Raw genomic sequence first — 27,942 nt, forward strand, 5'->3', positions numbered from 1 at the left:
AATTTGTCATGTAGTAGAGATTTTAGTATTGACCTCTCTGTACTGTTCTACTGCCACGCAATGAAGTGACTTACACATATCAGTTTCAGACTTCATATTTTTCAAGTTTTTTTTTTTGCTGCATTTATGTTCTTCAAAAGAGCACATCGTTTTCAACTTTCAAGTTGAGCAAAAACTAAACCCATTTCTCTTCCTCTCTCTCCCCCCCCCCTCCTTTTATGAACACAACAATTGACGATCTTTCATTGGAAAAAACATAGTTTTCCACCTTCATTAACAAACCTGCGAAGCCCCTCTCTCTCACTTCACTTACCAACTCATACACTTCACTCCATCAAACTCTATCTCTATTCATCTCCATTTGAAAAAACTCTTAGATCCAATCATCCTGCAGAATCCAACCCCATTAAAATTTAAAAAGAGAAAAAAACTGAATTATTTTCACAAATCTAGCTAGGCAAAATCTCATCTTCTTTGTACCTCCTACCTTCTTCCCCAACCACTGCATCGTAAGTAAAGACACCCCTTTAAAGTCCATCTTATTGCTACGAGCTTTTCCTTTAGTGTTTCCTTACCTAAACAGTACTGAAAGACCCCACTTTTATTTTCCCTTTCCTTTTTCTGTCATGCACTCAAGCTTGTTCCTTTTTCAATGAGTTGGGGTTATCTTAGCTCTTCTTCTTCTTGGGGGGTGAATGGGGTGTGTGTTGTCTCAGTTGGCTGCAAAGTTTGCTTTTTTCCCACCATCTCCACCTACTTATCAGGTTAAGAAGTGTGACAATGGGAAACTCACGGTGGTTTCTTCTTCTTCGACTCCTGCTCCCGTCGCCGATGATCCTTCTTTGGATGTGCTTTTGATCGACACCAAACGTGGGAACAAGATTGTTGGTTTTTACTTTAGAAACCCATATGCACGCCTCACTGTGCTGTATTCTCATGGCAATGCTGCTGACCTTGGCCAACTCTATGACCTCTTTGTCCAGCTCAAGGTCAACCTCAGAGTCAATCTCATGGGGTCAGTATTTCTTTGTTTCCCCCCACTTATTTTCTGGTTGAAAATTATGGTCAACTGCTCTTGGAACTCAATAGCATTTTGCTTGTGTAAGTTCTTGGCTTTGGTCATTCTTGTTTGCATTTCTCTAAGTGCATTTCTTTTAATTTTTGTAGTATATTTATCTAGGTTGATGCTTTCACAAATTTAACCTTTAGAAAGAAAGAGATAAAACTTTTGGTTCTACCTTTCCACCATGTAAATCTTATCTTTCATGGTTTCTTTTACCATATTTCACTACTTTGCTTCTGAATGGTCTTATTTGTCTTAGATCTGTAATTAGCACTACTAGTGAAATTCTTTTACTTTTCTGTTCTTTCTTGCTAAAATAAAAAAAAAGTTAAGGTAAAAAATGGGTTAATGCTTTGATGGCTTGTAGTCATTTCTACTTTTCCTTCTTCTGAATCACTTTTTAGTTTTAACCTACATAAAGTAATTGGTTTTTCACTCTTAAACCTTTGTGCTTTATGAGGTGTTCATTTTTCTTTGGAGAGATGTACAATTGTTTATCACTTTAGCTTCAATTTGTGTACAATTTGATCTTGAGGAAACGCTACATTTTCACTTTAGCTGTTGTTTTACTCTGCTATTTACTACTATGTTATCAATTGGTCTAGGTATGACTATTCTGGCTATGGAGCATCTACTGGGAAGGTAGCTCATCGTTTTTATAATGCTGCATTGCTCTAATTATAGTTGTTACCGGTCATGCATACGCAGGGACGATCATCGACTATTTTATAATGGATCTGAAATCTGTGTTTAGTCTTCTTGAGCTGTCCTATTTGTGATGTCTTTGCTGAAGTTTTTGTTTAATGGTTTCCAGCCAAGTGAATTGAACACTTATGCCGATATAGAGGCGGTGTATCATTGTCTTCAGACCGAGTACGGAGTTAGTCAGGAAGACTTGATTTTATATGGACAGTCAGTCGGAAGTGGACCGACGTTGCATTTGGCAGCTAAGCTACCAAGGCTAAGAGGTGTAGTTTTGCATAGTGGCATTCTTTCTGGCCTTCGTGTGCTCTGCCATGTCAAGTTTTCATTCTGCTTTGACATTTATCAGGTAATGATCTATGAATGTCTGCATTTTGAGGAAGATACCAACACTGTTGATTATAAGAGCGAACCTATAGTTTGTTGGTTGACATTGTTGGGAATGTTAATAACGTGTGAACAAAATTTAAACAGCATTGATGTGTTTGTACCTTATGTATCTGCTGCTATGCTTGAGCTAATTACATTCTACGTAAATGCAGAACAACAATAAGATTCAGAAGGTGAAGTGTCCTGTCCTTGTAATACATGTAAGTACCTTTCAAATTCGTTGTGATGTGTTCCGTAATACAACGAATTGATTAGCACTTGTTTTGTTGCTTAAACTATAATTTTGGTTAGCGTTGTAACTTGCTTTGATAAATTCCTGTTTTGCATTAGCGCCTGCATGGACTCTGTTTATATATGGTTCCTGCTGTATCTGCCAAGTGCATGTGTTAATGTCATTTATTTTCCTCGAAACTTTGTGTTCGTATCGAGCTTCTAAGTTGGTCTGATCAAACATCTTAATCAGGGCACGGACGATGACGTTGTCAATTGGCTGCATGGAAATGGACTTTGGAAAATGGCAAGGGAACCATACGAGCCTTTGTGGATCAAAGGAGGTGGTCACTGCAACTTGGAGCTATACCCTGATTACATTCGCCATCTTTGCAAGTTTGTTTATGAAATGGAGAACACGACAACGGAAATTCGCCTTAAAAGGATTCGGCAGAGTCTCAGTTTACCGGCAAGGTCAGATGGCAACTCGGTTACCAGTGAGAAGTGCTGTAAGATTAAATTATGCCAACCTAAATGCCCCGAATGTCCGAAACCAAGATGCAGATGTTGCCGGTGGCCGAAGTCGTTTTGTTGTTGGAAACCGGAATGGCCAAAATGCCTGTTGGGTTGTTCCTGCTGCAGCTTCAAATGTTCAGAGTGGAGATGTTGTGTGGGTATACATAAAGGGTTAAATGGTGAACAAGAGGGCTAATGGTGATATTGTGCTCTGTATAGATTTGGTGAACTTGCTAACAGCGTCCCCTCTAATCACTGGCATTAGTACACTAAACAAGAGCAATATGAGTTCTAGGGCAGAAATTGATCGAATGTTTTCATCATATTGGGGATTTTAAGATTGTGATTTTAGTATGTCCGTTCAAATAATATACATTATTGTTGCTTTGATATCTTTTAAATTTGTCAATAGCTGAGTTCATTAAGTAGCCTAGTTGATCGAAGGAATATTATTTTTAATTATTTCGAGTTCAAATAATAAAGGTAGAATTTTGAGGCCAAATTTTGAGTTAGTATACTTTTTCAGCATCGACCCCAAAACTTGAGGTCATGTGATATATCACAGGTTACACTTGCTAATGGACAGGTCTATTATAAAGTAGTAGTATATGTTTAATTTATTCTCAACTGTTTAATAATGAATGCTCAATCACCTTGTTATAGTCACTAGTGCTCGAACACAAGACTTCTAAGAATAAAAATCATTCTTTTAATCACTTAGGTGATTTGGTTCGTGTTTCATAATTTTTTTTGAAGTTTTTGTGTGGTGTCATAGTTTTGGTTTGTTTAGTTTTTCATAATGGGTGTGTAGTTTTAAGAGTTTTTTTAGCGTGAATAGAATAATTTTATTAGGAAAATAAAATATTTAAAATTATAAAAAAATTATATATTTTTTATAATCATGGTATAAAAAATAGTCACTGAGATTATACAAGGATCGCATAAGAAAAAAATTTGAATTATTTAAAAAACCTTAAACAAAATATCATTACGAATAGATTTGACCACAGATAAATAGTCAAATGATTAATAAAAAAACTTAAAACGTATCGAAAGACAAAAGAAAAATATCATAAAAACACGAAATAATTATATCATAAACATATAACTATTAAAAACTTGAAAAAAAGAAATAAAATTATCTATAACCCACGATCACCAGTAAAATTAAAATTCATTTAAGATGTATGCATAATTTTAATATTAACTCGTATATGTTAATTTGAATTACATCAATATTTTCCCTTTCTTTAATTTAGTTTTCTTTCTAACAATTTTTGTCACCTTTTCCCTTTTCTTTCTTTTTAATTACTTCACCGTAACATCAATTTTAATATCAATTGTCAATTACCGATAGTTATTCATTTTTTATATTTTTTTATTACGCCTTTTGTTTTATTTCTTTTTTGAATTTTTTTATTATTTTCAATAAGAATATGTCTATATGATAATTTTTTCTATGCTTCTATGACATGTGATTTTTCTGCTCTTGTGGCACAAGCCTTATGACTTTTGATATGTTTTCTTTAATACCTTTGAGATCGTTTTGGTGTTTACACAAAAAACATCACGACGTTTATTTTCTAATTGGTTTATCATTAGTCACGTATAGTCAAATTCTCTCTTTAGTAAAATGTTGTTTGTCGATATAATCAGAATTGTGTAACGAAGCAACCTACCATATAATTTGATTCGCTCATTATCAGTGGCGGAGCCACATCTTGGTGAGAGTGGGCACATGCCCACCATGAAATCTGATTTTTCATCGATTAGTTACTTATTTTACTGATAGTGCCCACCTTAAATTTTTGTGCCCATCCTAAAATCTGAGTTTTATTTGATTAGTTACTTATTTTACCTATGGTGTTCATGTTGAAATTTTATTTGTATCAACTCTATTTAAAAATTTTATGTCGATAGCGTATATGTTCTCACCCTAAAAAATATTTTTAGATCTACCACTCCTCACCACTCCTTTATTATTTCATAAACCATCCCGTTCGATAGAGACAATAAGCTTTTATGAAGATTAGTGGGTTATTTTGATGTTGGTCGCCATTCTCTATAGAAAGTTTTATTTTTCTTCGTACTTTGGGCTTAATACTTTTATTTATATATGATTTTTTTGTGACTATTGTCTCTAATTTTCTCTGTATGTTTGGGTACGTTGTAAATTATTTTTAATAATAAAATCAAGATGTCATTGTCTAGAAAAACAATGATAAATTATGCATTTAGTATATAAACTATTATTTTTAATCCATTTTAGTATCTATTTTTTATTTCAAAATCATACCTAAAGTTTATTTTTTTATTTCATTTTAGAACCCTTACTATTAAAAATTTAGTTTTTGTTTCGTTTTAGTACTCCATTCAAAATTTAACATTAAGTTTTGAACAGATTAAAAGTTTAGGTATTAAAAGGGATCAAAACTAATAGTTAGGTACTAATCATGTTAAGTTTTTTAACGACTGATACTAAAATGAAATGAAAACTAAACGTTAGGTATTATTTTGAAAAAAATAGATACTAAAATGAATCAAAACTAATAGTTTATATACTAAATGCGTAATTTACCCAAATAGTAATTATACAGGAAGAGAGATAAATTACAGAGGAGTGTGTGATGATGTAATTTGATGGAAGGTTTCATACTAAATGAAATGACAGTACCATCAGTTGCAACATAGTTCACACCAGATAATGGGACGGGCACAGTAAAAAATATCTTGCTTTGATTAATGACCGACGCTACAACTATTAATATACGGTGATGATTATATTAAGTATTTGGGCAGCACAAAAAGAATTCAAATGTAAGCTATCATAGAAATGGTCAAATTGCATGACATTAATACTAGTTGATTTTCAAAAAGATTTTCCACTTTTCTATAATTATCTCATGGTAATGTTTATTTAAAAAAATTTCTCTCAATATTATTGCATCGTCTTTTTCTATTCCTTATGATTTTCGATAAGTTTTTCTCATACTTCTACAGCCGTGTTGATGCTTTCGCAAAGATTATCACGACATTTATTTTCTGATTGACTTGTCAGTGGTCACGTATTGTCAGATCCCCTATTTTGTAAATGATCGTTTGCCGATATAATCAGAATTGTGTAGCGAAATAGTCTGTCAAATTATTTGATTCGCTCACCACTCCTTTATGACATCGTAAAACGTCTCGTTCGACAGAGACAATAAGTTTTAAGAAGGTTATTGTATTTTTTTTATGTTTGGAAGGTTTCAATCTCTTTGTATATTTATGTTTAATATTTTTTATTTTATATATGAGTTTTTGATGACCATTGTCTCTAATTTTTTCTTTAAATGCGTTGTAATTTTGATTCATCTATTTTTATTAATAAAATTCGGTTACCATTGTTAAAAAAATACTAGTTGATATTTGAAGAATAAGGGTGATTATTATGTAAGTCTAAATAATATTTCAGATTTTTATCAATTTAAATATTAATAAAATTTATCCTAATATTTAAATTATGTTAATGGTGAGTTTTAGAATTTTTTTAAAGAATAAAATTATAAAAAATTATAAATAAAATATTTAAAAATATTTAAAATCTTTATAGAACTAGTCTCGGACTTCCTTCATTCGATCACAACCCACAGTTGCCCCACTAATTGTTGATTTATCCAATTGATATATGGAGGCCGGACATCCCATAAACAATCCACTTGTCAGTTACCAAATCTCCGGCGCAGGCACAAAAATGCTAAGAACATGCATTTATTTATCTAACTCGTATATTTGCAATTATTGTCCGGACGTGTCAATTATTATTCCAAGTCGGTCCAATTGTCAGAAACCCCCATGCCTTGTTGTATTAATTGTTGACACGTCGTGAATACAAGGCAAAGCCGCAAAATTTAAGAGTGCATGTAAGATTATTAGTGAGAATAAAAGATTACTAGAGAATAGGATTATTGGGAATGTTGTATTTTGTGTTTAGTTGGTTTAACAGGAATGTAAGATTATCGTGTTTGGTTAAATGAATAAAAGATTATTAGAATGTATATTTGACTAAATTGTCCTTATTATATATTTTATAATATTACAAATTATAAAATATTTATATATTTTCTTTAAAAAATTAAATTCATAATATTTATATAATTTTTTTACAAAATTAAAAATATAAAAAAAGTTTAATGAAAGGGTAAATTTTTTTAACTCTTGAATTTCATATAAAATTTTAATTATAGATTTTTTTTGTAAATCTAAAATAATTTAAGGATAAATTTATAATTTAACCTTCGTAGAATTTTTATTATTCAATGACAGAAGAATGATATTTTTGAAAAAAAATAAAAATTTAAGGGCATTTTAGTCCAAAACGCCGATAATGTTACAATACCTAAGGGAAAGGAGATAATGACATTCCCGATAATATACCCTAAAAAATCTACTATTGGTAATAAAACATTACCGGGAATGAGATTCCCGGCCAACCAAACATGAGAATGTGAGATTCCCATCCCACGAGAATCCCACAATCTTGAACCTAACACTCCGTAAATGTTTGTCCGTTTCCTTGTTTGATTTTCCCAAATATTTAATTATTATATAAAACCGGTCCAACTGATGCACGTACTTATTATTTTCATATCTTTTTTAGGCATAAATCATATATAGAGACACTCCAGGACATGTGATCTTTTTATACAGGAAACTAATAAAAATAAAACCTCATCTCATTCATTATATATCTAAGAGGAAGAAGAAAAAAATCAAATATTATGATATTAAATCTATTTATACCACATACTTTATTTTTTGGATAAATAATTTTATTACCCAAAGAAGAGTCAGTTACAAAACATTAACAACCAATCACCAATCACAAAACATTTACAATTTACTTACAAAAAGAATGATAGGTTAAGCTATATCCCAAGAATTACATAGATTGATATTGACACTATCTAAACGGTTAATGTTTCTTCCTCGAAGTTGTATTCCAACAATGTCTTCGACAGTTTTGAGGATGCCATCAGCAGTTCTTGAGCAACCTTTAAAAATTCTACGATTTCGTTCTTCTCACAAAGTGTAAATATATGTAGACTAAGCAATCTTTAAGATGGTAATAAGGAGAGATTTTCCTTTCCATTTTCACAAGCTTGAGCAACCATATCTTCCCATGACAAGAATATTTTCTGTAATCCTGATAGAGTCATAATATTCTCCCATAGGTAATTCGCCAAACAACAATAAAAAAATAAGTGATCACGTGTTTCATTAGCTGCATTGCAAATCACACAGCTCCCATCAATATGGATTCCCATTTTTTGAAGACGAGCACGAGTGGGAAGCCTATCCAATAAAGTCATCCAATTTCATCAAACTAATATGCGCGCCAGCAGCATCCTTGTCTGTTCCTTTCCAGAAGAATCTGGAACAGTTGTTCAATCTTGGTCAGAATTGAATTCGGCAGCACCAGTTGTCAGCACCAATAATTCGCAATACTGTACAAAATAACCGGATGAGCTCAAGACGGCCAACATAGCTGTGATGCTTACCAGACCAGAAATGAAGTCTCGATTTAATGTTCCAATGAGATCACAGTCTTTTTCAGAGAGTTTTTTGGATACTAAAGGTACTAAGTATCTCACACGCAAGAATCCTTGATTAAAACCAGTGCTTTGCTTAATCAAGTCGATGTTGCTAGCCAAAATACCAACAGCAAAAAAATCACATTTAGCAGCGTTTAATTTTAGGCTGAAATTTCGTAGAAAAAAATCCAAAACAACAATAACACCGATAACATACTCCACTTTGCCTTTACAGAATATCAATAGATCATCGGCAAAAGACAAGTGAGTTAATTTAATTTTCTTGCACTTAGGATGATAACCATATAACTCTCTAGCAGCAACCAAGTTTAACATTTTGGACAGTACATTCATAGAGAGAATAAAGAGAATAGGAGAAAGAGGGTCACCTTGCCTAATACATCTGGCTCCCTTAAAGAATCCAATCAAGCTGCCATTAAACGAAATTGAGAATTGTGCTTCAGTGTAACATGCTTCAATCCATCTAATAAAAGTCTGTGGGATATCAAGATTTTAGGATGCAGAAATAAAATCCCATTGAGGGTGTCAAAGGCCTTTTGGAGGTCAATTTTCAAGGTGCATCTTAGAGAAATGGATTTTCTACTATAGCCCTTAACCAATTCCTGGGCAAGAATGGTGTTGTCAACAATACTCATTCCCTTGATAAAAGCAGAATGGTTAAGAGTAACAAGGTTATGAAGAAATCTGCTTAGTCTATTGACTAAAATTTTAGTAATAGCCTTGTAAACCACAGTGAAACAAGAGATATGTCTGAAGTCTTTAACCTTACAAGGGTTAATAATTTTAGGAACCAAAACAATAGAGGTTTCATTGAAAGTAGGAAGAAGAGAAGACTGCTGAAAGAAGTATTTAACTGCTGCTACAACATCTTCTCCAACAATGGACCAGTCTTTTTTGAAAAAACAATGAGTCTAGCCATCAGGGCCAGAGATTTGTCATTACCTTGCTAGAATATAGCTTCTTTGATTTCCTCTGTGGTAATATCCATGATCAAGCTTGAAGATGATTCGGAGGTAGTGAAGATTGCAGAAGATCTTTCAAGAATTGAGGGTCACTACCTTTGGCATTAGGATCAGCAACCCCAATTAGATTAGTATAGAAGTCAAGAATTTCAGAGGCCATAGCATCAAAAGTCTCAAATCTGTTTCCATTATCATTAACCAACACTTGAATAGTTTCTTTTTTGTTTTTGCAGCAACTGTAGAGTGAAAGAACTTGGAGCATTTATCACTTTCTTTAATCCATTGAATTTTAGCCTTTTGATTAAGAAACATTAATTCAGCTTCCTCCAAACTGATGAGCTCATTCTGAAGTTCCAGTTCATTACTGAAATAGTCAACTCCTTTTAAAGATTTCAGTTGTTGCTGCTCGAGCTCAATTCTCCTCTGTCTAACCCTACTAGAAATATCACTATAACATGATGTATTTAAAATCCTAAGGGTAGACTTAAGGCGCTTCAATTTAAGGAAAAATTTACATTGGATTACCTTGAATCGCACTGCCAGGATTGGTCAACCATGTTCAAGAAGGAATGCTGTAAGGTCCAGAAATTAAAGAACTTAAATAGTTTGAGACGGTTAGTTGGTGTATCTTTTGAGAGCCATACCACAGCCATACAGTGGTCAGAGATTGCAGGTGCATAGTTTGAGACGGTTAGTTGGTGTATCTTTTGAGAGCCATACCACAGCCATACAGTGGTCAGAGATTGCAGGTGCCCGAAATTCTACAAAAGAGTTAGGGAAAGTGCTTACCCAATTGGAGTTGACTAGAACTCTATTAAGCTTTATTGCAATCAGAACTTTCATTTGGATGGAGGATAACATTGAAATCACCTCCCAAGATGCAAGGAAGGTGACCTGTATTCCTATCCAGATCATACAATTGCTGCTAGAGGTGTATTCGAATAATGCCATTGTTACTATCATACACTGCTGTAACAATAAAAGATTTACCAAGGAATCGAGCCTGAGCAGAAATAATCTGGTCAAAAGTATAAAGTATAGTAAACTCCAAGCCATTCTTCCATAAAACCCAAATTCTTCCATTTGAAGCATATTCATAGTTAGAGCTAATATTCCAAGTAGCTAATTTTGATTCAAAAATGTCTTTGGACTTGTCAGCTTTAACTCTAGTTTCTAATAAACATAAAACATCCACATTATTTTTCTTTGCCCTTTGAAGCACTCTGTCTTGTTTTAGAGGATTATTGAATCCTCTAACGTTCCAAAAACTGATAATCATTGGGAAGATGAGCTCAGTGAGTTCCCCTCACCATAAACTGAAAGTCTTTTAGATTGGTCCATTTCATCCTTCTTTTTCAGTTTAAGTTCTTTTACCAAACCTGCAACACCCAATGAAGCAACTCTAATCTTCCTAGGATGTCCTTCTAAGGTAGAAGTATTATCATCAATCGAATTTAGAGCTTCAAATCTATTTTTTGAACCACCTAGGACAATTCTAGCTTTACCAGGTCTCCTCCACCCCGTTTTAAGTTAGATTATTGAGGAGTAGAATTTACAACCTCAGCAGGAAGAGCAATATCATCTTGACTATCATTAACAATGACGTTAAGAATTTCAGTAGAATCACTAATGATTTCAGGAGGATCATGATAAATAGAAGCTATAGTTGACTCATTAATAAAATCAACATAAGAAAGAGAATCAGAATTATCACCTCTCTCTTGCTGAGTAGGACAAACCAGTTAAGGAAGAACTGGATCTTGAAGAGCTTCACTTCCTCCTATAGTTGAGGTGTCAAAACTTGAATTGGGATCACTCTTTTTCATCCAGACTTGAGTAGTCACTGCTCCTTTAGAGGTTTTCTCGGAGCAACCTTTTTCGGTATGGACGAAACGTTGCATTTTTTGTATCTTGGTGGCAACCAAGGTATTTCTACATATATTGAAGCAGTCTGACAATCCTAGAGAATAACATCAACATAATTGGGGATTTCATCTTTTACCCCAATTTTAACACAGAGTTTAGCAAATTCTAATATGGTTTTAGAAGCCATAAATAGAATCCATTGATAATGGAGTACCAATAGCACTTGCTATGTAACTAAGTCCTACTTGAGAGAATAATTCAAGAGGAATGTTATATAATTGAACACAGACAGGAATCTTTGACAAATCAAAATTTAGTCGCTTTAAAATAGGTTCCCATTTTCTAAGTATAAGTGGCTTATTAAGGACGTACCAAGGACCGTTTTCGAGTATCCAATCCATTGCAAATTCAGAACTAAATGGAAATGTATAAAGGTTTTTACCAGGCAGACTCACCTGGGCATAGGTTCCTTGCAGGGCCTTTTTTCCAGAGATTTTGAACAATACGATGCATTGCAAGGAAATTTGGGAAAAGTCCCAGAAACTGTCCCACAAGAGAAAGCCTCCATTCAACAGTTCCTGCTTCGAGAATCTCAGGAGGGGGTTTAACTGTAGGAACACCGTCGCGAAGCACAGGGGGAAAGAATTTTAGGTTATGCCCAGGGGAACTTCCAAAGAGCTTTCGCCAATCCATTAGAGACCCACCAAGCAAGTGAAGGAAAGAAGCTAGTAATCGTGAAAGAGGACCGAAAGCCATCGGGGAACACGACGGACAACTCGGTTGTCGTTAGGCCTGCTAACGTGCACCCAGAGAAAACCCACTATCGTGCTTCGTCTTACTTTGTAATTTGATATAATTCCACATACTTTATTATCAAATATGTTTATCAATCAAATTGTTTAAATATATATTTTTAATGTTTCATTATTACTTAAATAATAAAAGATATTTGCAGCTATAAAATATAAAGTATAAAAGTATATGTGCGGTATGATCTGACTTACTCAAAGATCATCATTAATATATGATTAATTAATTAATTAAGAGAGGAAGTTGGCCTTGTTTTGGTATATTAGGCAGATTTACCCGAACGATACTAATTAATACACAAATTTGGGCTAAACTCACGTAAAAATACAGTGGAAAAAAAATTCACATGATAATCCTCTCCTAGAATTAATTTTTCAAATGGTGCGATTGCTACAATGCTCGTATTGGTCGCCATGCAGGCAAAGCGAAACAAGTATGTCGCCATGGAGTCGGGGCGACCTTATAGGTCGCCATATAATCGGTGCGAACTCCTCTGTGAATCTGTGAATTGACGACAAAGGTGACCCTGCTTGTCTCCCTCATGCAAGCTGTTCTGCTCCCGTGATTCCTCTTATCTAATTTAAAACAATTAAATTTAAATTAGAGACTTCTAGAGCTAAAAACAAGAAGTCATTATCAAATGCAAATGGTAACTTTACCGAAAATAATGGTCTTGATTTGTAGAAAATTAGAGACTTATGATAATGGAGCATTATTTTAGCATTATATTAGAGACAAGTGGCCCTGTGTTAAATATGCATGTTGGAGCATTATTTTAACGTAAATTGTAGGATTTGCATCAATACTTTAACGTAAATTGCAGGATCAACAATATTAATCGCGTGATATGGAACATTATTTTGCTCCTCTCATGCATGGCCTACATGATTTGTACGTTATAAAATTAGCAAATGGATGAATTATTGCAGCAATTAATTTAGAGTTTATGGGGCCGGTTTATCAATTATAGTAGCGTGATATAAAGCATTATTTTCCTCCTCTACATGATTTGCACGTTTTAATAGTAGCATTAAAAATAGATGAATTATTATCGCAACTAATTTAGGGTTTATGGGGCCAATTTAGGGTTATATATGGGTTGGTCATTGGGTATGGGGAACGGATATGAAGAAAGAAAGGGAGAAGAAGAAAAGGAAGAAGAAGCAGAGAGAAGAAGAAACCGAGTAAAAGTTTATTAGTTTAAATTATTAGTTGGTTAGTTTAAGTTATATTATATTAGTTTGTTAGTTAGTTTAAGTTATATATTATATTATATGAAAAATTAGTTAATTAGTTTGTTAGTTTTTTAGTTTAGGGTTTATAAAAAATTAATTAATTAGTTTGTTAGTGTGTTTAATCTTATATTAGTTTGTTTGTTGAAGCTATATTGAAAAAAAGTTAATTATTGATTGTTAATTATTGCATTTTTACGTGAGTTTAGTCTATTTAATTTGTTAGTTTACTAAGTTATATTATAATTAAAAATAGTTTATTAGTTTATCGTTAATATAGTGTATTATATTATTTATTTAATGAATTATGAAATTATCTGATCGAATTGGCTCTAATATAAATTTATATATATTTTTATTTGTAGAGAAAATGAGCAACAACTTTTTCACGATTGTCCATTATAATGGACAAATTATAGAAAATGAGATCGGAGTTATTTTTCAGTCTGAAAAACCAATAAATATGATGTTCAAAAGAGACATCACATTTGTAGAAATAAAGAGAAGATAGAAAGAAAAATTCGAGCTGCAGTTGATGGTTTGATGTACAGGTTTATGATATGTCCCAACTTAGTCAGATATGCTGTAGTATCAGTTGAAGAAGATGATGATATTGAAACCATGATTGGACTACATGAGTCAAGCAATATAGCAGTTATTGAGTTATTTGTTGATGCGCGTAACATATTGGATGTTCTTGGGTCATCAAAAGATGTGGCTCGAAATCCATTTGAAATTGCTTTCGATAGTGAGTTTGAGGATCCGACAAACAGGTTCCCAAACAGTTTTATGTCACTATTAGAAAGTGGAAATGAAGTCGGAGGGACATCCGCATTAGCAGAGTATGAGACGAGAAATATACACCATTCGAAAATGACTGTTGATATTGATGCTGAAAATCGATGGAGAGAAATTCATGATGATTCAAGTGAAGATGAAGAAACGGAAGAACCCGTTTTGGGCGACGAATATAATTTTTTCGATGGAGGTGCAATTGACTTGGCCATTGATGATATCCCGACACCATATGAAGCTACTCCTCACATGTACGAGATAGATTATGGTGCGATGAGGGCACCTGAATTCCCAGACATGCCACATTTACCTTCGTACCAAATGGCTGAATCATTTGAAAATTCTGGTGAATTTTCAGTTGGGGTGCAATTCAGAGGAAAAAATGAAGCTACGCTGGCGATTAAAGAGTATTTCATCAAATGCCATGTTGCACAGTTCAACCAGAAAACCCTATACATGAAGTATATTAAATATGGCCCAAAGTGCAAGTGGAAAATCAGAGTGTCGAAAATTCAAAGGCACAATGCTTGGGTCATCACAAGGTACATTGGTCCTCACACATGTTTGCGAAACTCCATCGAACAAGACCACCGACTATTAGACTCCGATGTAATATGTGAATACGTGAAGGTGATGGTTGAAAAGGATCCAAGGATCTCTTGTTCAGTGTTAGCTGCATCTATTCGAAGCCAATTTGGATATCAAGTAAAATACGACAAGGTTTGGAATGCGAAGATGAAGGCAATGAAGCTGACGTATGGAGATTGGGATACATCGTACAATGAGCTACCACATTTTCTACAAGCAATGAAGCGATTTATCCCAGGAACCATAGTGAAGTCTCAAACCATGCCCGCATATGACAAAGAAGGTCAACATGTGCCAGGAAAAAAAATATTTCATAGACTCTTTTGGGCATTCAAGTCATGTATTGAAGGATTTCCATTTTGCAAACGTATGATCCAAGTAGATGGTACGTGGTTATATGGCCAATATAACCATGTACTCTTGATGACAGTTGCACAAGATGGTGAGCGAAATATCTTCCTAATTGCATTCACAATTGTTGAGGGAGAGACAACAGAGGCTTGGGATTTTTTTTTACACATCTACGTAAATATGTCGTTCAAGAAGATGGAGTTTCTTGATATTCGATAGAGGAACAGGTATTTTGGCGGCAATTGAACGACCAGGAAGTCGTTGGATACCTCCACATGCATATCCGACATTTTGTATCCGTCATATTGGTAAGAATAGTATCGACCAGTTTCATAACGCACACATTCGTAAGGAGATAGTAAGCATGGGTAAGATTTATTCTCAATATTTGTGAATTTTTATGTGTTTTTTAATTGAGGTTTAACACAATATATTATGAAACAGGATACGAACTACACCAGCCAAATTTTGATAAAATATTGGAGAATTTGAAGGTATTTTATGATGATCAGCGTGTTTGGAAGTGGGCTTCAAAAATACCGCAGGAAAAATGGTCACAAGCATACGATGAAGGTCGACGATACAGACATATGACCACAAACCTTGTTGAGGCCATTAATTCAGTACTAAAAGGTACACGTCATCTCCCAATAGCGAGTGTGGTGAAAGAGACGTACTTTAGGTTGGCTAAGGTTTGGTCCGATAAAGGCAAAGAAATTGAGAGTCTAATAAATAGAGGTTATACTTGAGCTCCTACAGTTGTGGAAGCAATAGAAGCAAATGAGCTATTGGCAACATCAATGGTTGTTCATAATTTCGACCGAGTTTGTCATACTTTTGTTGTGTCCTGCATACGACGTAACATCGGAGGAGAAGACCAGACATTTAGAGTTGATTTATGACATAAATGGTGTGATTGTGGTCGCTTTCAGGCATGAAAATACCCATGTGCTCATGCAGTCGCTGCATGTATGTATGTTGTGTAAGCGCATACACTTATGTTGATGAATGCTTTTACCTACATAAGATATTAAATTTCTACATTTATGCGTTCAGGCAGATCCCAAATGAATCATATTGGCCCAAAAAGGATCGTGACGAATGGCTGTCAAATCCAATGCTTCGTAGAAGTCCAAAGGGTCGACCTGAGTCCAGTCGTATTCATACAAGTATGGATTTCCATGCTAGAGAGAGAGGTCAACCAAAAAGATGCGGATTATGTAGGGGTGAAGGTCATTCAAAAAACAAATGTCCTAATTTACCAAGATATATGCCTCCTCATTAGTAATCATATATATATATATATCAATGTATTCAAAAAACAAATGATTTGATAGTAATGATTAGTAATAAAGATTTATTATTAATATTTAATGATTTGATAGTAATGATTTAGTAATGATTTATTGATTTGATACTAATGATTTAATAATGATTACTAATAATTATTTAATAATGATTAAATAATTTAATATAATTTATTCAATTTAAATCGAAAATATAAATATTTGAATTTATAACTACTCGAACTTATTTTTTTTACATTTCATGTAGAGACATGCATATTTAAAATTATAATATTTATAAATAGTTTTTAATTTAAGTTTATCAATTCATTTTTAACGTTATAATGTTATTGTTGAACATATAGGTTATAGTACAAGTTTATTTTAATATTTAATGATTAAAAACTAGTCTAATTTTAATATTTAATTTGTAACAAATAACAAATGAGTTTACAATTATTGTCGATGTCGGGGTGTTGTTGAATGATAATGTCGGGACGGACGTCTGATACGTTGTGGTCATTGCGGTTGCTTAGGAGTATGATACCTATCATCCTCATTCATTGGGGTCATTCCAACAGTTTGCTCTTCTATCCCACTTGCAAACGTTGACTAACAAATACTGGTATTTGACATCATAGATGTCATTTGGTCAAAGTCAGACGTCGACTCAAACATGGGAGAGTAGATGGGTGCCTCAGACTGCACAAACTCTGGTACGTATGCCGGGACAATATAATCATCAAATGCGTGATGCAACAATCCTGCATCGCCAAATGGTTGTGGTGCACTATTATCCACATCGGTTATTTCCGCTTCAGGTTGTTGAGATGAACTCCTACTTGGTTGAGAGTATTCAACTTTACCAAATCTTTTCTTAAAACTCAAAAATTGTCGCCTCTCTACCCTTGTTGTCAAGAACGACTTTCCATTATCCCAAAAATAATCAAGGTAAGCCGAAGTCGCAAAGTTAAAGTCATCGTCTTGAATGGGGTCAAGAGTTGGCAAGAATGAAGCCATATTGTTCCAAGCATTAATGTATGTTGCATGCTTCTCAACCCAATTCACCTTTTCTTTACGGCGACCATCAAATTTGTGCAGATCTTCATGCGTCTCAACCTAATTCACCTGACGGCGACCATCTAAGTTTTGGAATAGGTCATGATCCCATGGACTCTGCGGAATAGGTTGGTGGAAGTCGAATTGCCTCAGAACTCTATCCGCAAATTGGATCTCAACAAAAGCAAAATTGATCAATGGTGTAACAGCACACCAATTTTGAAAACCATCAAAAACATCGTGCGACACACACGCCAAAATTTCTTCATCTACATATGGTCTCCAATTAAACTGCAAAATTAAAATAACAATAAAGTTGATTTAAATTAAATAATTTAGTTAATTTAAATAATAATTAATAATAACATATTATGCATACCTCCTTTTTTCCCTTAATGTCGATCTTCAGTCTGAACTCTTTAATATTGTTATGCACTAACCCCGTGCCTTCAATTTTATGTCTCCATATGTATATCAATCAAAACAAAAAATGACCATTTTTTCAATATTTTTAATCAAAATAAATAATTTATAATTAATATTTTATCTTAAAATAGAGAATTCATATTACCTTCCGGCAAGTGGAAAATCAACTGCAGTCTGATTAATCGGTGTTAAAAACGGAAGTCTATGCCAAGCCTATGATTGTAGCAGTATCAGACATCCACCGATTTCTGTTGTATTATTATCATTCACGACTAATGACGCCTTGCACATCTCACGATACAAGAACGACAATATCGCCGATCCCCAGCTATATTGCCTACTATTTACAAAATTTCTTAAAAAAATAAGATACTGAGTGTGAACATAATTACCGAATTTATCCGGCATCAAAATTCCCCCAATCAACTGCAATATATATGCACGTGTTGCATATATAATTTCTTGCTCCGTACTATTTGCTTGGAGCTGAAATTGATTCTTCAACCATGGTAACCTCATACGCCACCCTTTACACTCTGGTGGTACAGGCGTTTTCCCAAGAAACGCACTGCAAAGTTGTGCCACATTCTTGTACTCATGTGTCATTACCACTGGCATCCCATTTGTTTGGACCCCGAATTGCATTGCCACATCCTCCAGAGTTATCGTACATTCTCCACACGGTAAATGAAATGTGTGCGTTTCTGGTCTCCAACGTTCAATCAATGCACTAATCAAACCTAGGACCAACTTGTATTCTCGCACTAATGTTACATACCAAAATCCAGCCTGTTGCAAGTTTTCTTCTATCAATCAGTGTGGCTTGGGCAACTTATGTAGCCGATTACGAAGAACTCGCTGCTCGTCCTCCTATAATTAAATAATTAAAAATATTTATCACAATCATAATTTAATATTCAAATATTTAAAATAATTCATTAAATAAATATTTTATTTTACTAAATAAGAAATAACACCATTATTCCCAAATGAGTTGAAATATGTTCATTGTCAAGTCTCAGTAGTGGAATTTGATCAGCCATTCGAATGAATCTGTAAAAAAAATAAACAACAATATTTAGAAAATCATTTAATATAATATAATGTTAACTATTTAATTTACACTCCACAAGAACAAAAAATAACCTATTATAACTTAAACAGTTAAACTAATAAACTATTTTTTTATTATAATCCAATTTAACTTAAACTAACAATCTAAAAACCAAATTAACTAGTTTTTTCATATAATATAACATCAACAAACTAACGAACTAATATAAATTAAACGACATATAATAAATTATTTAATATAATTTAAACTATAACTATTTTTTTAATAAAATAACAACATATAATAAACCATATATAGTAATTTAATATGATTCAACAAACAAATTAAATATAATTCTTCAACATTAATCTAACTTAAACTAATAAAGTAATTAATTAAATTTTTGTTATATTATATAACTAACCTAAACTATACCCACTTACTAAATAACTAATAATTTAAACTACTTTACATAATGCTCGTTACCTTTCTTCCTTTCTTCTTCCTTTCCTTCACCTTTCTTTCTTCTTCTTACAACAGAACAACCCGCCTCATACCTAATATATAGCAACAAATCTACCCATGAATTATTGCAGCACTAATTCAAATATTTTTTATCCACCCGTGAGCAGCTGAATTTGGCATGAATTATTGCTGCAATTTGCAGTGCAAAATAACAAAACAAGGAATCACGCCGGGACTGCATGGCGAGGTGAGGGAGACAGGGCGTTGATTCAGGAGGGAAGGGGGGGCCACCTGTGTCGATTGCAGCAAATTCACCTGGCGACCTACAACGTCACCCCAACTGCATGGTGAACTATAAGATCGCCCCTACTGCATGGCGACATACCTTGCTTCGCCTCGCCTACATGGTGACATACCTTGCTTCGCTTCGCCTACATGGAAACCAATACGAACGTTGTAGCATTCCCACCATTTGAACAATTAATTCTAGGAGAGGATTATCACGTGAATTTTTTTTTTCCACTACATTTTTACGTGAACTGAGCCCACAAATTTGAAACAAAAAGTATTAATGAAATTAATTATGTTGTGGGGTTAGGTCAGTCTAAAAAGAGAAGAAAAAAACTTTTGAATCACTGTAATTAAATTTTCAAAAAGATAAGGACTAATTTACCATTAATTATTAGATATTAATTTTGGTGAATGAATGTATTGATATCTGCCTGGATTCAATTTATTCTATTAGAGCAATTTGCAGCTCATATTTTCCGTGTCAGCACTTAGAGTCTAATTAGGGGTGTGCAAAAAAAACCTGATTCGATCGATTCGATCCGTTGATCCGATCTGAAAATTCGAATATCCGATTCGTTTTTCAATTTTCAGATAGTTCGGATCGGATATCCAAATTTTTTTCCGGATTATCGGATCGGATACGGATCGAAAATATACCATTTTCGGATTATCCGAAAATCCTAATTTTTTTCTATTTTCTATAATTCGAAACACAAGTCAATGAGAGAAGAGCTTTGCTTGCTGAAGAAGAAGACCGAGGAGAGAGAGAGAGAAAAACTGAGGAAAGATTGTTAATAAAATCTGGGTTGAGAATATCGAATGCTGGGCTTGCAGAAGTTAATTCTTAGAAACGGTTTTCGACGATACAAATGATAAATTTCTTGATGAAATGGTTGGATCCGAGGAGCATATACTCTATTATCTATTTGTTTAAAAACTACATTTCCATGGCTACTTTATATGCTTTAGAGGTCTAGTTCTTGAATTAACGTAGACAATCTCTTTACGACTCCTGAACCTCTACATACACAATTCCTAAGTAATTTTTGATGTTGATTTATATGTTGATTTACTTTTCTTTTCTTTTTCTTTTCTATTCCGGATCTGAACTTCAAGTCTGGTTTTATCTCTTGTGCATGTAGAAGTCTAATGCTTAAAATATACTAATTAATAACTAGTTTTGTGTTATATTTCTATATATGAATGATTGTATAATTGTTTATGGTTGATGGTTTTTTTGTTGAGCAGTACAATTTTCAGATTTGATACTCTCGAACCGATGATAAAAAATACAAGACTAGTTATTTGCAACAAAAAAAAATTAGATCGGATTCGGATATTGGATATTATTCGATATCCCATAATGCACACCCCTAAGTCCAATAGATAAGGTAAAGATCGGCTGCAGCCGTTCCCATGGGGAATCGTAGTTTGAGGCAAACTCGACCGGTGATCTCGACAGTGAAATTGGCGGCGTAGATTCCGGTAGATACACAGTTCATCTCCCTCCAACACTTGATAACCAGCCAATGCCAATGGAAATCGCTATGCAAGCAGTGGGAACCGAGGAGCAATACGTTTCGAATTCCATGTTCACGGGCGGTTACAATCGCGTTACTCGTGCTCATTCTGAGAAGATCCTCGATTCCGATCCCGCCATGGTGGTGGTCGAAGGGTCGTTCTGTGAAACACCTGGATGCGGTTCCAAGATGATGACCAATATACAAGGCATAGACGTCTTCCCATGTGAATGTGGTTTTAGGATTTGCAAGGATTGCTATACAAATGCTATGGCAACTGGTGATGGATTTTGTCCTGGATGTAAAGAGCATTTCAGGGGGTTGGATGTGTCCGAGATGGTTACGGCGGGCCAATTGCGATCGTCTAAATCCGGCAGGAGGTTGCCGGATGTGGAATCAACAGAGCTCTTGATGAGGAGTCATAGTTATGAGTTCGATTATACTCGATATCTGTATGAAACGAATAAGAGTTATGGGTATGGTAATGCTGTGTGGCCGAATGATGGTTCCAGCGGTGGTCCGGATGAAATCGGCAGTGACCGTAACTATTTCCGGAGATGCAGTGGAAGCCTCTTAGACAGATATCGAGTGTACCTGTCGGAATCCTTAGTCCGTACCGGTATATGTTTATTTGTCTCGTTACCATTATGCTTCTAGTATCCTTTTTATTAGCTCTGATTATGATCAATGATTCAACTTTATAAAGTTTTTATGATTCTATTATGTCAATTTTCTTGCAGGCTCCTAATCCTTTCTCGAATTGTGGTTCTTGGATTCTTTTTACAAAGGAGAATCAGCCATCCGAATGATGCAATCTGGTTGTGGTTTATGTCTGTGATTTGTGAGATTTGGTTTGCCTTCTCTTAGCTGCTTGTTCAGCTTCCTAAGCTGTCCCCTTAATCGTTCTGTTGATGAAGGATGTGTTTGGTTAGAGGAATGTGAGATTTCTATGAGAATAGAATCCACATTCTCCGTTTGGTTGGTCGGGAATGTCATTCTCGATAATCTTACATTACCAATAGTGGATTTTTTGGGTTATATTATCGGGAATTTCATTACCTCCATTTCTTTAGGTATTGTTAGATTACCAACGTTTTTGACTAAAATACACTTAAAATTATTTTTTTTGATAAATATCCTTATTCTGTCATTGAATAATAAAAATTCTGCGAAGGTTAAATTACAAATTTATCCTTAAACTATTTTAGATTAATAAAAAAAGTCTATAATTAAAATTTTATATGAAGTTCAAGAGTTAAAATAAAATTTAATTAAAATAAAATTTTACCCTTTTATTAAACCTTTTTATATTTTTTATTTTGTAAAAAAATTATATAAATTTTATGAATTTAATTGTTTTAAAGAAAATAAATAAATATTTTCCAACTTGTAATATTATACAAATATATAATAAGGACAATTTGTTCAAATACACATTCCAATAATCTTTTAATCATTTAACCAAATACGGTAATCTTATATTCCTGCTAAACAAACCAAACACAAAAACATTCTCAATAATACTATTCTCTGTTAATCTTTTATTCCCATTTCGTTAACCAAACGCACAAGAAAAGTTTGAAAAGCCTAATCTAGTAATCCGTTGGGTCGATCTGATCTACCGGGCATAGATGTCTTCGTTTCTATTGCTAATCCTGAGAAAGAACCTCCTCTTGCCACTGCAAATACCATTCTTTCCATTCAGCGGAGTACCCAGTTGAGAAGCTAGCATGTTATGTTTCGGATGATGGAGGTGCACTGTTAACCTTTGAGGCCATGGCAGAGACTGCAAGTTTTGCTAGAATTTGGATTCCTTTCTGCAGGAAACATGACATTCAGCCCAGAAATCCAGAGTCCTATTTCAATCTTAAGAGAGATCCTTAAGGGAACAAGGTGCGACCAGATTTCGTACGCGATCGCAGGCGGGTGAAATGTGAATATGATGAATTTAAGGTTAGGGTCAATGGTCTTTCTGATTCGATTCGACGACGTTCTGATGCCTTTAATACAAGGGAGGAGATCAAGATTTTGAAGTTGGAGAGAGGACAATAGTGATGAACCAATGGAAACTTTGAAGATCCCAAAAGCTACTTGGATGGCTGATAGCACCCATTGGCCGGGAACTTGGACAGTTTCTGCTCCCGAGCATTTTAGGGGAGATCATGCCAGTATCATACAGGTAAGAATTCAAGAAGAGAATCGGAAGTGGTACATTTGTTTTAATGTTTTTCAATCCATTTGATTGATATGCTTATTTCATCTAAGATGCTGAACTCTATGAACTGCAGGTGATGTTGGACCCTCCCCGTGACGAGCCTCAAAATGGTACAGAAGGTGATGGAAATTCCATGGATCTGAGTGAGGTTGACATTCGTCTTCCAATGTTGGTTTATGTTACTCGTGAAAAGCGACCTGGTTATGATCACAACAAGAAGGCAGGTGCCATGAATGCACTTGTTTGAGCTTCTGCAATCTTGTTCAATGGCCCCTTCATACTTAATTTTGATTGTGACCACTACATTCACAATTCTCAAGCATTGAGAGAAGGAATTTGCTTTATGATGGACCAAGATGGGGAGTGTATTTGTTATGTCCAGTTTCCTCAGAGGTTTGAAGGAATTGATCCATCTGATCGCTATGCCAATCACAATACAGAATTCTTTAATGTTTACATGCGAGCTCTTGATGGACTTCAGGGTCCGGTATATGTTGGAACAGGATGCCTCTTTCGTCACACTGCCCTTTATGGTTTCGAGCCACCTCGGTTAGAAGATAACCCTGGTTGTTGCAGCTGCTGCTTTCCACGACTTAAAAAATCCGCAACTGTTGCTTCTCACCCGATGTTGACCATGAAGATGTTCAGTTGAAGGAAGTTGATGAAACGAATATCGCTCTCATTCCTAAGAAGTTTGGAAACTCGATTTTGCTTATTGAATCTGTGCTGGTGGCAGCAATTCAAGACCAGCCCCTTGCAGATCCTTCGGTCAAATATGGACGACCACCCGGTGCTCTCACTGTGCCTCGGGAACCCCTTGATGCATCCACAATTGCAGAGGCGATCAATGTTATCTCGTGATGGTATGAGGACAAGACCGAATGGGGCCAAAGCGTAGGGTGGATTTATGGATCAGTGACAGAAGATGTTACAGGGTATAGGATGCATAATCGAGGGTGGAGATCTGTTTATTGTGTGACCAAAAGAGGTGCTTTCCGTGCCACTGCTCCGATAAATCTCACTGATAGGCTTCACCAGGTTCTTCGTTGGGCCACTAGCTCGGTCGAGATATTCTTCTCACGCAACAATGCTCTACTAGGCAGCCCAAGGCTTATGTGTCGTTTGGTTCGCTTGAATCTCTTGGAATTCACCACTTTTCCATGTTTGGTTCAAGTTTTCAAAGGGGAATTTGAGTCTAATTCCATCAAATGAGGGAACGTAAATTTCATCCATAACATGATGGAATTGAAATCCTTTGGAGGAGAGAATGTAAAATTTGACCATACTACCCTCATCAATCTTTTGGTATTCGGGTCGAATTTTTTTTAAAAAAAAATTCGGGTTCAGGTCGGGTCGGGTTTTTTTAAGTGTGATATTCGGGTTGGGTTTAGGGTTCGGGTTGGGTTTAGGGGTTTTAAGTCACTGTTTTTATTGAATAAAAATATTTTTTTTATTATTTCGTGTCGGGTCGGGTTTCTAATTCATATATTCGGGTCAGGTTGGGTCGGTGAAACTTTATTTTGGTGGGTCGGGTCGGGTCTCGAGTGGAGGTTCCCTTGTTCTTGGGTTGGGTCGGGTGGACCAAAAACCCGACCCATGGTCATCTCTAATTGCAATGATTTTAACTTATGATATTTATTAGCATGTTTTTATAATTTATTGAAATGAATAATCAATCAATAAAATGAAAATTTAATATTTTTAAATTTTTTATAATATATTGCTACATGTAAGTTATAAAATAAATTAAAAAAAGAAAAAAAAGAAGAAGGGCAATTCTGTCATTTTACATTACTGATATCAAATTCATCTAATATGTCTGCGAACCAAATAGAATATGGAATTGGATTCCAATTCAATTTCCTGCCAACCAAACATGTTTTAGATTCAGATTCCAATTCCTGACAGATTCCAATTCCTTCACAGATTTCAATTCCTTCACAGATTTCAATTACTTCACAGATTTCAATTCCTTCACAGATTTCAATTCCTTCAGAAACATTACAGTGAACCAAACGCCACCTTACATTCCTACAGAGGATTGCTTATCTCAACGTGGGGATATATCTTTTTGACAAACCTCGTAATTATCAAATAAATAATCATTTTTCTCGGATAATTATACTAAAAAAGTAATGTAGAGAAGAAGGGTGTCGGTTCACATGGATTTGAAAATTTTTAATTCTAATTCGATTTGATCTTGAACCAAAAAATCAGTAAAACATGTAAATTAAAAAGAAAAAGGAATTTTAAAGTAAACAAGTAAAATAAAATAAAATTAAAACTAAGACGTAAACAATAAGGAAAATTGAGAAAATAAATTGTAAAGAAATAATAAAGATGAGAAATATCATCCAGCTTCGCTTCGTCTCAATCCATCTCGATTACTGATATAGATTTTACTTCAGATGCTTGCCAGTTACAGTCTACAAGGTCGTAATTTGCTCTTCTCTCTTGTGAACTGATTTCCAAAGTCAATGCCAATGTTGGTTTTGAACTGGAAAAGCATGTGTTCGGATTATAGTGTCTCGATGAGAATCGAACTCGATCTTGATTTTCCTTAGCGAACAACTGCTAAGATTGTTCTTAGAGAATTAAATTTGCTACAAGCCGATTTTCCTCTCCAACTATAGATCACAACGTTAAACAAACCAATATACTCTATACACTCCTTGGATTGAAGATATTGAGATGTTGAAGAAAGGTCGATTGTCTCTCCTTGTTTGCAAAAAAAATCAAGAAAGAAATCTTAAGACGTTATGTACCTTTTCGATTCTCACGAGACTGGATTGAGTTGTCGCTCAACTATCAGCTAACCGAAAAGTTTAGCCAAGCAAATCATGCTTGGCGTTTAGAATGAGAGTAGATAGCGAAGAAAAATAATTTTATTGAAATAAATTGAAACAAAGAAAAAGCCAGAACCGGTTCTATATTGAATTCTAAATTTGTACCCTCTCAAGCTTCACCCCTATTGGGGTAGTTATAGTCAAGAGTTAAAAATCCTATATAAAAATTCTATGCAAACTAAATTTCTAATAAAATAATAAAATCTCTAATGTTTAAATTCAATTACAACTTTTAAATTCTTAAAGAATTGTGGTTCACCTTGCTTTTCTCCTTTAGTTTTGCTACTTGAAATATTTAATGAGAGTTTGTGATTAGATCGAACTTTGAATCTGATTGACTTCGACTTTTCCCAAATAAATAGGAAAATATGTTTAATTTAACTTTTAATTGTTATTTCCTGAAAAATAGAGTCATGCACGTATTCGAATTAAAACAACCCAAATTAACACTATAAAAGAAGTAACAATGATTAATTAATAACAAAATATTAACCAAATAAAACACTAGTAACCTTCACTTTCATATTCCTCATTGTTTACTGCTTCCTTCCCGCACTTTCTCTCTTTTCGAATCAATTCATTGTTCAGACACTCAACGTGACTTTCCTTGTTTACCTCTTAGCAATCACACTGACCCTTTGCGCTCTAGCGGTGCTAGAGATCAAGTGTTCCGGCATCGAACTAGAAGAGTGGTGGAGGAATGAACAGTTTTGGTTGATTGGAGGCACCAGTGCTCGTCTTGCTGCAGTACTCCAGGGGCTATTAAAGGTTATTGCTGGCATCGAAATATCATTCACCCTTACATCAAAATCAGCCAGAGACGATGTGGATGATGAGTTTGCTGATCTCTACGTTTTCAAGTGGACATCTCTCATGACACCACCACTCACCATCATATTCGTTAACTTGATCGCTATAGCTTATGGAGTTCTTCGAACGGTCTACAGCACCGATCCCGAATGGAGTCATCTGCTAGGAGGTGTGTTCTTCAGCTTCTGGGTGTTGGCACATCTCTACCCCTTTGCAAAGGGTCTTATGGAGTTCATCGGATTTTGCATTGCGCACTGCTCGAATCTTTTTCTTTTTCCTGCTTTTAATATATCTAAGAATCCATTAATTAAAATAACATTTGGTATGTCCGTAATTATTATATATCATGTAATATTCGTAATAGCTACAACCGTGACACCTTATTCGTAATATACGATAACTTATTTCATGAACCATTTTCACCATCTCATGCATCTATGATCTTTAATCAATTATATGAGTATATGACATCACATTTATTTTCCACGTCATATTTTCTTATATATTAAAATTTTCAAATTATCGTCTTCTTTATCCCATCATCTTCTTTCCTAATTTTAAAGCATCAAATCTCCATATTTTGTTTTACTTTTTCTTTAATTTCACCATAATAATTTAAACTAAAAATCACCATCTTCTTCTTTATCCTATCCTTTTCTTAATATAATCATCTGGATCGCCAGCATTTGCGAGATTAAAATCTAAAATATATAATTATATGCAAATTTTTTGCTTGATGGGTCTTGTTCATTACCTTTTTTATTATATCTTTTAATGTGATTTTGTCGGTTAAAGGAAAAAAAACAAATAATATAAAAATATATAATAATAAATAATAAATTCAATTTTTAAATTTTTTTAAAGATAAATATGACGTCTACTCATTTAATT

At 34.3% G+C, this 27,942-nt stretch overlaps 1 protein-coding gene and 1 pseudogene across 1 annotated transcript; both read left to right on the forward strand.

Annotated features, from left to right (window-relative positions):
- The first annotated feature begins 286 nt into the window (after nt 1-286).
- LOC120215704 (alpha/beta hydrolase domain-containing protein 17B-like) lies at nt 287-3,206 on the forward strand. The gene is made up of 6 exons (XM_039213308.1): nt 287-647; nt 682-1,015; nt 1,669-1,705; nt 1,878-2,114; nt 2,308-2,355; nt 2,619-3,206. The coding sequence occupies exons 2-6, from the start codon at nt 696-698 to the stop codon at nt 3,075-3,077; spliced, it is 1,101 nt and encodes a 366-aa protein (XP_039069239.1). The 5' UTR covers nt 287-647; nt 682-695; the 3' UTR covers nt 3,078-3,206.
- A 10,032-nt stretch (nt 3,207-13,238) lies between these two features.
- Nucleotides 13,239-27,441, forward strand: LOC120215712 (annotated as a pseudogene).
- Nucleotides 27,442-27,942: the final 501 nt, after the last annotated feature.

This window comes from Hibiscus syriacus, unplaced genomic scaffold (genome assembly GCF_006381635.1).
Source record: "Hibiscus syriacus cultivar Baekdansim isolate YM2019G1 unplaced genomic scaffold, ASM638163v2 tig00110154_pilon, whole genome shotgun sequence".
NCBI lineage: Eukaryota > Viridiplantae > Streptophyta > Magnoliopsida > Malvales > Malvaceae > Hibiscus > Hibiscus syriacus.